The sequence below is a fragment of the Clinocottus analis genome, unplaced genomic scaffold, assembly GCF_023055335.1.
Source record: "Clinocottus analis isolate CAN_PGR_092001 unplaced genomic scaffold, fCliAna1.0.p SCAF_17, whole genome shotgun sequence".
NCBI classification, from domain to species: domain Eukaryota; kingdom Metazoa; phylum Chordata; class Actinopteri; order Perciformes; family Cottidae; genus Clinocottus; species Clinocottus analis.
The window spans coordinates 9849014-9861905 of NW_027175898.1; the positions used below are offsets into that span (position 1 = coordinate 9849014).

Here is a 12892-nt window from a genome sequence, read left to right on the forward strand (position 1 = left end):
AACGGCCACATACTATATGTCGCTGAGCAGTGAAACAATGTCTGCATCCATTCATCATGGAGTATTTTATCAAACGTAATCATCAAACACGTACTTAAAACATTGTATCATAGATGTATTTTGTTAGGTTAAAAAAGGGACAAGAATGTAGAATTTGTTTTCCTTCAGTAGATTTACCCTTTTATACTCAACAGTGCACATTTCAAGTTTATCAATTATTTAAGAAGCATGCATGATTCCCTTCTCTCGGTTTGAGTCATTCAAAATGTTATTATCATCTTTGTTTTCAAATCTTTTTGTAATATGTCGGGTACTGACTTATTACTGTCGCTTTTTTTAAAAATAACTGCTACAGTGATGCGTCACTCACCTATATGGGTTTTGTGTGATCTTACAGTAATTTATCCGGTGTAGAGCTACATTTTTTTAAGGCACACTAAAAGCTAATTTGAAAATTAATAAATAAATTACAATAAATTAGACAATTTGCGTCAACTTTTGGTCCCATCAGGAAAAAAATAGTAAAACAATGCAATTCCAAGAAGAAGAAGCAACATTATGGAGTGAAAATCACTCATGTAACAGAAAGTTAAAAGGCAGATATTTAAAGTCACAATGTTCATTGGCAAGTCTGGAGCAACATTATATATCTTTGAGGAGTATACTCACAATCCTCAATGGAAGAACAGATCCCTTTGTGCACTTATTAATGAGCAATACATTTGCTTAACAGTCATGGAAGTGAGTAGTGGTGGAAGCTCCAAGGCACAACACCATCTATGCTGTCATATCATTGTGAATCAGCTACAACATCCAGCAGCTTCTGGTTTCTTCCGTTCATTTTTGGAATGAATACAGCTGACATCTTCTCAAATATTGGAACGCTTCTCAAGGTCACGTTTTGGTTCAGAGATTTCCGAAAAGGAAAGCAGGTGGAGAGGAGTGTACGGAAAGTTAAACACCCAGCAGACTCCTATTTTGAGCTGGAGGTTGTGTAATTGTCAAAAGAACTCCTTCAAGGTCCTTGAATCATGTATATAGTTGAAAAGCGGAGAAAAAAAAAACATAAAAATACTTTAATCTCGCTTTAGGTCAGGGTGACCAGTTATCGAGTCAACTGTGGAGTGTTTCAGGTTGACTGGGAGAGTCGCAGGAGCCACACCATCGTTGTTGACCAGAGCTCCGTAAGAGAAAGCACCATTGTTTTCTTGCTGAACAAAAAGGCCCTTGTCGTGAATAGTCGGGACACCTGATAATGGAAAGAACAGGTAGTATAAGGTTCAAGTGAGCAACTGCATGTTGAAAAGACAATGCAAAATGATTTTTTTAAAGTAAACATTTCAAATTGTCACAAAAGATAACTAAAAAACTTAAAAGATGAATTTGGATAAACTGTCATTGTTACAAAGATGAGTGTTGTCTGCTGAAGCCCCACTTTGCACTTTTGTACATAAGATATGTAAAAAAAAAGAAAAAATTTAAAAAAAGAGCGCTCCAATTTTCTGTATTTATGTAAAGTTTATCCAAACCATTAACCATATCCATAGTGACATAGGGCTCAAAGGTCTTGGTCCTTTTTCTGTTTTTGGTGATGAGAAAGACCCCAAGGAAACAGAATGCAGATCTGTATAAAGCAGAACATACTTGTCATTATTTTAATTCACAGATTATCGGCTTATGGGTGTAACATTGTTCAGTGATGGCGTTCACAAATAATGTCACAGGCCTTTCTTAAAGCAGACATTTTAAGCACAGGTGCTGCTACTAAATATGGCATTGTTCTATTCACGTGTCCCATTAAGCACCGTAATAATGAGTAATGCACAATATCAGGACAGAAACAGGAGTAGCTAAATACAATTCAGCCATCTGTGTTTTTATTATTATGATTTTCCTGCTGCATGTCTGCATGACCAACATGTCTTGGTTATAAAAGGACTATAATTAACTCACCCCAACAAAAACATGCAGATGTGAAGAACGTCTTCATTCTTAAACTCTACGTAAAACACAGCGCCTGAAAACCAGAACAGAATCAGTCATTAGTGGCTCTTAAAAGGTGTGTAGCAGGAGCATAGCTGAGGTTCTCAACTCTGCAGAGAAAGCACTGGGGCTTTGCTCTCTCTCTCTCTTCTTTGTGCCAGGCAGTGATTTGCATGCATCGGTCATAACAGGCTCTATTGAAAACTACTTGTTAAGGACCGCATAACTCACCAGCAACCATGGCAACGATAGTGGAGAGGCTGTAGTTGACACCGGCAACCAGAGACGGGTCATACAGCTGACAAGCTTGGGAGAGAAATCTAAAAAGAAAATCACACACACACACAAAATTGGTAAACAGCAACAATTTAAACAAAACGTATTAAAACACACTTTGTTCTTGAGAAAAAATTGCTAGACCTAGAAGTAAGAAAATAAGTATACTGTTTGCCACATCCATAGAATCTGAAATTTTGAAGACTAATAAAACATAAATAAAAAAAGAAACACACTTTGTTCACCTGTAAAGAATAAAAAACGGGAACAAATACCAAGCTAATATTCTTTTTTAAAGGAATACTTCACCCACTAAATGACCAATTATATATCACTTGGAAAAGAGGAAAAAGTAAAAACAAGCAAAAGTCTTGATTATTGAATTAAACGGGGGCTCCATTTAAAACAAAACTACATCAAATCATCTGTATACACACACTCACACAACCCATGCAGTATAATTCAAGTCTCATTTATCTGGTTGTGTATTCAGTAATATTTCCTAAAACCCTACTATTTAAAACACATAGGACTCGTCCGGACCAGTAGCGGGCCTGTGCAAGCTGTGAAGGCAGAAATGTTTTACATAGTAAGGTTTTAGAGAAGCTGCGTGTTTTTGGATAGTACTGAGAATAACTGGATGAAGAGGATTTCGATTGTACTGCACAGGTGGTAAAACATATTGACCACTACGGCCAACTGTAACCACCACACTAAGCAGACTTTTCAGTAAATACTCCGTCTTTCATGTTACGTACTTCGCCTGAAAGACCACTGAAGCCACCATGCACACAAACATGACACTGAAGATCGGGTAGCCGAGCTGCATGGAGCCTTCAACGGTGAGAACCAGCATCCCTGATACCGCCTTCACTGTGATGACTGTGACCGAGCCTGAACCCCAAAGAAAAATAACAGTTAAATAAACAACAAACGAGAGAGGTTTAGGTGCATATTGAACATAAAAACTGTGGTCATGTATAATAAAGTATGGTAATAGCGTGACTATGTAGATTGTATAAAATTGACAGTGTTTAATGCCGGACACTCACTCAGTAGCGCGGCCAGCATCAGAATAATAACGAGGTAGTTAGCATGGCGCCGCTTGTAGAAGTATAAAAGCAGGCAGAACGTGATGATCTCCAGGAGCTGTCAATGAGGAGGATAGCAATAATAAACACCAAATTAATATAAAATAAACAAAACAGGAAGCACTGCAGACGTTGCCAGATTACAGCCGGAGACCAATATTTGAGATATAACGACACGGGTCGATAAGGCTGAGAAATTAGCTATGATCAAAACAAGTTTGTAGAAAACCATTTGTACAGAAAGAAGAAGACCAATGATTAGTTATGGTTGACAGAAGATTTCAAGGACATTTCTCCTGCAGCAGCTTGTGGTGTTGTAAAATGAAATATCCCACCAAGTGTCTCTTAGTCAGTGTTGACGTTGGTCTATTTGGGGCCTCTCTGCATACGCAGTTGTCAAGTGTTTGGCCAAATGTATTTACTCATTTTGGATCTCCAGGAAAAGTAAATAATGATGCAATGTTTGTTACTGATCCAACAGCAATTCAGGGTGTGACCATCTTCCCCATTCATACCTCGGTAAGATGGCTTTAAATGTTAGCCTTGTAAAAAAATAAATAAATAAAACTTACCATATACAAGAGAACAGGCCATCCTACAAGATGCGTCACAATGTTCTCCGCTTTGAGTTTCTCATGAGAGTTTGGTCCAAATGCTACAAAGAGGTATGTTCCACCTATGGTTAGAATAGAGCCCAAGAAGGACAGCCCGTAGCGCTCTGAAATAACATAGAGTTTACAAATTACATGCAAATCAATTTCATTGACGTAGGAAATGTTATAGGACCCACCAGCATCACATTAAAATTCAACAGAGCTCTTTTGAAAAAATAAAATAAAAATAGTTTTTGTTAATGTGGTCTTACAAATGTACATTTTCAACAAAATATGGCCTGGATATGAACACACTCTTTGACTGTTATTTCATGCATTATACTGTAGCATCTAAGCAGGCCGTGTGACGTTTCTCAGGAGTTTGATAAAAATTTGCATACAACGACACAGATTCCATGATAATTGCACGAGGGTGTCCAGTTACACACGTATGGTATACTTACTTGCAAAGTCCTTTGGCTTCAATTTCTCACGCAGAAAAATGAGACCCAGAATTGAGCTCGCTGGAAACAAATAAGCAAAAGCAAGACGTGTTTAAAAACGACCCTCTTAAACTAGTTTTATGTATACAATTCAGAGACTCTATTTCTCTGGCTATTACAGTGAGGTTGTTCTCATCATCACTAAATCAACATTTATCCCTCAACTTCCAAAATATTAGGGAATAAATACTCACTAAGGACAGATACAGCGTTTAGAGCTGTGATGAGAGCGAGGGGGGCGAAGGCGTAGGAAACAAAGTTGACTCCCTCCCCAAGACACACCAGGACAAAACCACTCCACCAGGTCTTGGTGTGGTAGAAGGCACGCAGGTCCTTGCTTCCCACTAACTTCACATGGCTGTATTTCTGCACTCAGGAGGCATGCAGGTCAAAGACTTGAATAAACAGTTTGCTTAGCATAAAGGAAGTAGACATGTAAACTATGCTTAAGCCAAACAAACGATTTTTCAGTAGAGATAGTGTAGTGACACAGAGACAGAAAAGACTGAACTATTGAAGAGACGCACATTTCAGGACGTGTGTGTGGAGGACATACCTGAATATTTAAAGAGACGCTGACAAGCACGTTTCCAAAAATAGCAAGCAATGTTCCAATAAGGTTGTCCTACAGAAGAAAGACATATATAATTATATGACTATACGTAATACAAAATAGCTGTACCTTTGTATATGCTAAAAAAAAAAAAACATTTAAAGTATGTATTTCCGTTCCATCGGCATCTCACCACAAGCACTAACGTCACATGGTATTTTCAAAGTTTAGCCACGATATGGAAGTGGTACACGTGAAAAGACATACAATTCAGTTACATAATACATCCATACAAATGTTTCAACACCGGCTAAGGGAAGGAACAGTTCAGCTTAAAGTATTAACAGATATTTAAAACGTAAACTATTGTCTGTTGTCTTACCGTGTAGGAGCCTCCGTCGGCTCTGCTGATAGGCATTCTCTTCGCCTTCAGAGGCACGCTATTATTCAGCAGTAGTCAGAAATTCAAATACTATACATTTTATCTAATCGCCGTGACACAGTGTTTTTGTATCACTCATATTATACTGATTATCTGGCGTTACGATGAGCTGGACACCATCTTCGGGACGAGGAGCATCTCACTTCCGGATTGGATTCCACCTGTTTCAGGCGACGCTTTTGACGCACGACAGTTACGTTTGAATCACGTGACGCTGGAGCGCGACAAGCGTTTATTTACAAATGCGATTATTCGTATAACATAAATTACAACTCGTGTTACTATTTTAATAGGCCAACAAATGACGAATTACCTCACACCTCCCCCCGTTTTTTACGCGTTTTCTATTGTTTGCTGGGGTCGATCTTGTGGGCTGCAGTACCGCACGCGGACAGAAGGGGTGACATTGAGCTGGTGTTGATCCAAGAGCATTAATGCAATAAAATCCGCAGGGGGAAATTTCAGGATTACAGCAGCAGACAGATGAAGTGCACACAAGAGACACATAGTAAAATTAAATTTTAAAAAACAAGGAACATAAATAAACAGTAAAACACTAATACAAACAGTAAAGAATCCACAATAGCATTATAATATATACAGACAATACAATGAAATATAACACATTTAAAAATGTATTTATATTGCACCAGTTGAAGTAATTAAAGTGTCCAACGTCATGCTGGGGCAGAAGATATTATATACTATTATATATATAGTACTAAAATGACTGTACATGCTTGGGTCTCATTGAAAAACACTGCCCTGCGTCGCTACCTAGACACCGGACATAATCAAATTGAATTATTATTATTGTCTTTTATATCCATTACAACCAGACTATATGTTCTTTAGTATGGTGACTCTTTTGATATTTCTTCACATTCATCTCTAAAACAATCTAGATAATAGTGAGTCATGATTCAGTAATGATTCGTCATATTATAATCACTGATATCTTTTTTACTTCTCTTTGTCTCAGTGTAGCATGATGGGAGTGCAGTAACAATACAGTATGTCAGCAACAGGCTTTCTATAACTGCTGCTGTGGAAACACATACGTAGGTCAATAAAGGGTGTTAGCTAATATGGGTACATTTGTTCTTCTTCGTATTGTGAAAGAAGACATCATCAATCATGTGGATAACTGATGACTCATTGTTTCCACTTGCAAATTTGGCAACACATGTGGCAAAGTGCGGCAGCTTAGGATACCAATGAGCAGTGTTTTAGGTTTTTCCTGTGTCACTGCTTTTTTAATTGGCAAAATTTAAAAAAGTAAACATATATGTGTATTTGTCCAGTCTCAAATGTTGACTTGAAAACATGAACTTGATATGAATGGAAATTAGCTCTTTGATTTTGGCTCTTTATATTTTCTTTGCAAACCACTAGAGGGAGTAAAAGACCACAGCTGGGAAGTACTGTCAGTTCACCAATCAAAGCCAAGATGTTCAAGTTATCCACTGTCATTTCATGTCTGATAGGCATTTATATTTCACTTTTAGTCTGCAATCATCTGACACTATAAATACCTAAATACTTCATATAAAAGTCAATCAAGTTTTTTTTAGCTCTATTGTGCATGTTCTCTAAATGGATTGCTTGTTTTTTAAAAGAACACTTCTGTTGATTTATTTACTTTGCTTTTTTAAGACATATAAGCTATTTAAATAAGCAATAAACACAAGGCAATATAAAAACATACATAAATATGATTTATAAAAAAGTAAGATACATTAATTTTCATTTAAGAAATCTTAAACCCTGATTTAAAGGACATGAGAGTTGAAGCGGATCTCAGGTTTTTGCCAGGTATGTGGTGCACACAAACTGAATGCTGCTTCTCTGTGTTTATTTTTGTCTCTCGGGAAATAAGCAGACCTCTCCCGGATGACATGAGAGGGTTGACTGTCAGAACAGAAGTTCATATATTATATGATAGTTTTGCTTGATGCATAGGAATCCAGTGTTTCACTCGAACAACAACTCTTCTCTTTCCTCCTGAGCTTGTTTAATTAATGTTTACGACTTCAAATATGTGTCGGTTTGACACATATGTCAAACCGACATTGATTATAGGTTTGTCAGCGGGGCAGTGAAAAGGTGCTTCTACTTCAAGGTGTTAACAGGTGCATACTAAAAAAAGTTCATGTCGTTTTCCACTGCATTACCTCATATAAAGTACAAAGGCTGTTCAAAGTGAATACACCTTTCAATTTACATAATTTAACACATATATAATAGATAGCATCAACACCTTGCAGAAGGCTTTACTTTTACATTTATAATTTGCTTTACAGTTAACACAGAACTTGAGATATGTATTTTAACAGTCATATATCAGAATGTTTGTTTAATAAAATCTTAGTTTTTCTTAGGTCTTTGTTTTCTGTATAGTAGTTTTATCCGATTAATTTTAATTCAGCTGTTCAGTTTAATCACGGAGCTATATACTCACATTGACAAATGCATTAATGGGAAGGATACACCAGTAAAGGTTTCAACATATATTAAAAGAAAAGCGAAATGGAAGTAAAGGAAAAAAAAGAAATACAAGTAACAAATCTAAGTACAATATGTTAAAAACTGTAAAAACTGGAATTCGAACAAATATGTACACACACTCACACTGATATCATATAATTGTATTGTCACATCAGTATAATTATATTGTTTTTTATCAAAAAAGAGTTGTTCAGGATGGATTCAACAAAAAAACGATGCAATGATTCAAGACCTTGCATTACAATGAGAAACCAAAAAGAAATCCCTTTTTAAACTGCTCTTGTGTTTTTTCTAATACAATCAACAGACAAACATCATCAAATAATTCTATCCAATGTTCTTTTATGCCATTAAATACTGAAATGCTCCACAAACCATCGATTTTGAATAATTATATATCTTTGCCCTGTGACTAATACACATTTATGATTGTCCGGATAACAACAGTTAAATCTTGGTGAATATTTAATTATAAGTTGCAGGTTTGTTTTAGTTCTTGCTGTTGTTTGGTTCGACATCTTTTGGCAAGTAAAGGTGTGTCCCTTCCTGAGGGCATCAGGTCATCCTGCGTAGTGGACCGACCTGTTCACTGCTACGTGTGTGTGTGCGTGTGTGTGTGTGTGTGTGTGTGTGTGTGTGTGTGTGTGGTGTGTGTGTGTGAGAGCTTTGAAAGGCTGTGAGGGTGAATGAATGGATTAACAGGCTGATCTGTGTGGATGGATGCATGGAAGACATACTGGAGGTAGAATAATGTGTGTTTCCTTTACGGGGGCCCGATGTGCAAGAACACATAATGAAGTGCCCTCCAGGGAGCCCTTTCAGGAGAAAACGTGATGCAGTGCATAGCCTCATGATACACATTCTGCATGTTGGTTCCTCACCCCATGCACCTGCTGTTCATTCATCCACTGCCCCTCATACAACCTGAGTCCACCACTGCTTTAATGTCTTGTTGGTCCCATGCAACACTCCAAAACCCATGTGCAATGTTATGGTATACAGATGATTGTCTTTCTGAGTAGAAGCTGATTATTTCCTTTTCAATCAGCGTAATGATTAATCAACTGATTATTTCCACCCTGCTAATTATTTTTTAATTGTCCACTAATTCAACGAATATTTTCATTTTATAATCAACTAATCAATTAGTCCCAGAGCCCATGATGATTTCTGTTTACTAACATAAACGATGAGGAAAACCAGAGAGTAACATATTTACACATATATTATATATATATATATATATATATATATATATATATATATATATATATATATATATATATATATATATATATATATATATATATATATATATATATGCAAAAGCTGCAACTACTAAGATTTTAGCTGCTAAAATGTCTCTTGAATGATTTAATTGACTAATAGTTTACGTTCTAATACAACTCACCTTCCTTCTGTATCTGTTGCAAAGTAAAGAAAACGGAGTCACAGGCGTTTCGCTTGAGGTTACAAAGAGGTTTCCATTGACATCTTTTGAATTTCTTGAACTTTTACACATCTTGTGCCGAGTTGAAGTGATTTTTGAAGACAGTAATGCACTTCTTTTAAGGGGTTTTCCACTTAATGCGTCCTTTAATTTACATTTCTCTCCATCAACACCTTTTGTGACGCGGAAACAGAAATGTTTTTCTCGACATCCTAAAATCATAAAAGAAGATATATTTAATTATAATAACTACTTTCTGTTTACTATCAACAAAATCATAGTTTTTTGTCTCTTCTACCATGCAGTGACTTGTGGTGCGTGGGCGATGTCACCACCTCCAGAGGAATGCACGAACGTTAGCGACAAGCGTGGCAGTGTGTTTTTATTAACTGCCAGGTCTGTAAAAACCAAACAGACCAGCATACATTTGTAATAACTCAGGAATGCTTGTACGTTAGATAGGAACAGGGATCAAGGGATGTATTCATTACCATATGGCACCATGCAACAGGAAGTCATAGAGTTGAGTTGAAACTCCAATATGTCAAGGAATGTTAACACGTTATGAAGTGGTGGTGGAAGAGCCGGCTTTTCCTAAATGCTCTGCAAGTCCAGGCCTGTCAGGAACATTTCTAGTAATGACTCCGACATGACAATGACAAGATTATAATGAAAGCTTGGATAAAATATGTGATAATAATTGAGCACAACTTGTGACTGTGGGTGTAAGGCGTTATTGCATTAATAAGTCAAGCTACTATTGTGATTTTTGGGCATTCCTCCAGAATTCTGGTTTCGATGACATGGTGCGTGCATTTGCACCATCTGACAAACAGGATGAAGAAACATGTGTGACAAAAGACATGTGTTTTTAGTCACAGAAATAACACGAATATCACAGACGGCTGAAAATACAAATGGAACAATGAGAAAAGGTTTAGGCGTTTTTAATCTCGGTGACTTTGATGAGGAGCCGAAGTCTTTATTCGGTCAAATGTTTAAAAGGAAATGGAGCTCTTGTGAAACAAAGCTGCGTCTACCGTACGTCCATGTGCATCCAAGCTCAGTCGTCTGTTGTTCTCAGTGTGATAGCTGGCTATTATGTGTGAGACGAGAATTACTGCGTGCAAATGAATATAATTAGATACTTATGTTACACGAAAGGTCACAAACGGCCTAAATGAACTTTCTGCCTTCGTTCCATTAATCAATTATGCCATTTACCGTTCATAAAACAATCCCGTTTTCTTGTTTCATTTTAGAATAGGACCTTGTTTTCTGACATCAGCCACATGATATGAATGGCTGTGAAGCGACCACAAACTAAAAAAACATATATGATCTAAAGTCCACTCCATTAGACATTTCAAGCTCTTTAAGAAACACACTTTTTTCTTCCTTCCAGTTAAATTTAAAATGATAACGTTCAGACATCATAGCAAAAGGTGATTAATCCCCTACAACTAATATATCAATATTTTAGAAATTAATTATTTCCAGTGACACAAACGTTTACAGTTTCCTTGACTTCTTCTCTGATCATACTTTAAGTAAAAATATATTTTTGCAAACATTTCCGCTATTATATTGCAAATATTTCCTTATTTCAGTTTATTGTGGCCTTTAGTCATTTTCCCTCTGAAGCAACTTTGGAATTTTTGAGTTGGAGCGAAATAAATATAATGAACTGACACAATATAATTTGTGCTCGTACACCACCTTTAAGAAATAAAATGAAATGAGATAACAGGTTGTAAAAAGGAATTTAAAGATGAGTAATATTGTATTTATTATTGTTGACAATGTAAGAATTCCAGAGATCTGACAACAATATGTGTCAAGAGACATTATTAATGACTCAGGGCTTCAGTAGTAGATGCGTCGCATCGTCTTAATTCTTCATGATGCATTATGACACATACGACACATGCAGCTGCTTCCACAGACTCCAGCAGTGACACCAATCTCGGCCAATGGTATAAAGGTCCAATAGTAGGTGTCTCCACCACATTTGGCCATAATGAAACACACACATACACACGCGCACACAAAAACATGAAAACAATTGAATTACAGTGTGACTTTTCATGCAATTTAGCCGACATCTGGATACCAAGCTGGTCACCAGTGAGATAGACAATGTTGTGAGAGCCCACATGCAACACTGCTCATGGTTTGCAGCCTTTTCCTTTTCTCAGCCCCAGTTATGAGAAAAGTAAGATAACACTTTGTCTCAACTGTTGACCCCGGTGCAATGTATACGTTACACATCACAGAGTGTCGCAGCCAGTTGCTCTGTGTGTGTGTGCGTCGGTGTGTACAAAATGTGGTGAAAAGTTCTTTTATTCCCACTTTAGTTCTCAACAATAATGTTTGGGAAACATTTTAATTCTGTTGCGCTCTCTGAGTGTAGATGATTTCACTCTGTCGCTCTAAATACCTCCCCTATTTACTCATGAGTGAATGCTGTTCAAACACCGAGTGTGTGTGTGTGTGTGTGTCTTTCTGTGTGCGTGCGTGTGTGTTTGTAGGACTGCTCGTGAAGATTGACTGTACAGATGCTGCCTGCATGCTTCTTTTTCAACGCTTTGCAATCACGGCATGTTGTTAGCTTTAGATTCAGGTTAAACTTGTTGCCGGAGACGACAACTCCCTCCCTCCCTCCTTCTTCCCTCTTCCTCTTTCCTGCACCCTCCTCATCTCCTTGCCACCTCCTCACAACTTCTCCAGTCTTCCATTCACTCTTCTGCTTTGATTTGCATTCTCTTTTGAAACGGGTGCCACATTGTCTTGAAGGCTTGACTGTCTCTCCCGGTCTCCTATAACCAAACCCTCTCTCCTCCCCCCTTTGCACAAACAGGTGAATTCTCTCTCAGGAGAGGCTTAAGTCATACAATAGCAGGTGCATGTCCGCCGGATACGACTTATAGAGACAAAAAAAAAAAGTTCAGTCCAGACAACTGTCTTACGACCTTACTGCTGAGTTCAGTTTAGTTTCAGTTAATTTACTACACAGTTAAAATACAGTTTATGAGTACAATCATAAGACACAGATAAAGACATTTTAATAGTGTCATCTGTGAATAGTGAATCTAAATATTATCATGGTTCACTTACCATTATATATTCTACCATACACTCTATTCTGCCTTTTGACTGGAAAGTGTTCGGAAATGTTCCGAATTATTATTATCAAATGTTCAAATTAATATTAATCCCTGTTGACATGTTGAGAAGACGATGTTGCCTTCGGTCCAAACAAACCATACGTTATTGTTGTTGACGTGTAATGCAATTGGCAGAATTAAAACGTTAACATTAGTCTTTAAACAGACGTATAGAGAGCCGGAGTCCCACTCCTTCTGGTGGACCTTGATGGAATTATAAAAAAATATATAAAAATATGGTATTCAACAGAGAGAGACAACTATTTTGTGAACCCTATTTAAATTGTGTCATGAATTAAACATACAATGTTTGTCAAAAACATTTT

General features: G+C 37.1%; 1 protein-coding gene across 2 annotated transcripts; it reads right to left on the reverse strand.

The window, feature by feature from the left end:
• Positions 1-1017: 1017 nt before the first annotated feature.
• Positions 1018-5591, reverse strand: nipal3 (NIPA like domain containing 3). Of its 2 annotated transcripts, none has more exons than XM_068581089.1 (11): positions 5382-5591; positions 5003-5071; positions 4641-4812; positions 4408-4467; positions 3923-4068; positions 3312-3408; positions 3018-3153; positions 2215-2303; positions 1954-2017; positions 1537-1624; positions 1018-1249 (listed from the first exon to the last, which is right to left on the reverse strand). In XM_068581089.1, exons 1-11 carry the CDS (start codon positions 5415-5417, stop codon positions 1130-1132), a joined length of 1077 nt encoding a protein of 358 aa, XP_068437190.1. In that variant the 5' UTR covers positions 5418-5591; the 3' UTR covers positions 1018-1129. The 2 variants fall into 2 exon arrangements, with proteins under 2 accessions (XP_068437190.1, XP_068437189.1); XM_068581088.1 differs by having other exon boundaries at positions 1530-1624.
• Positions 5592-12892: the final 7301 nt, after the last annotated feature.

Excerpts from the sequence above, each read along its gene's own strand:
- nipal3 (XM_068581088.1), bottom strand. The coding sequence starts at position 5,417 with ATGCCTATCAGCAGAGCCGACGGAGGCTCCTACACG. Across the intron at positions 1,625-1,953 it reads ATCTGCATGTTTTTGTTGGG|ATCTGCATTCTGTTTCCTTG; the intron begins GTGAGTTAATTA and ends TGCTTTATACAG. Across the intron at positions 1,250-1,529 it reads CACTATGGATATGGTTAATG|GTGTCCCGACTATTCACGAC; the intron begins GTTTGGATAAAC and ends TTCCATTATCAG.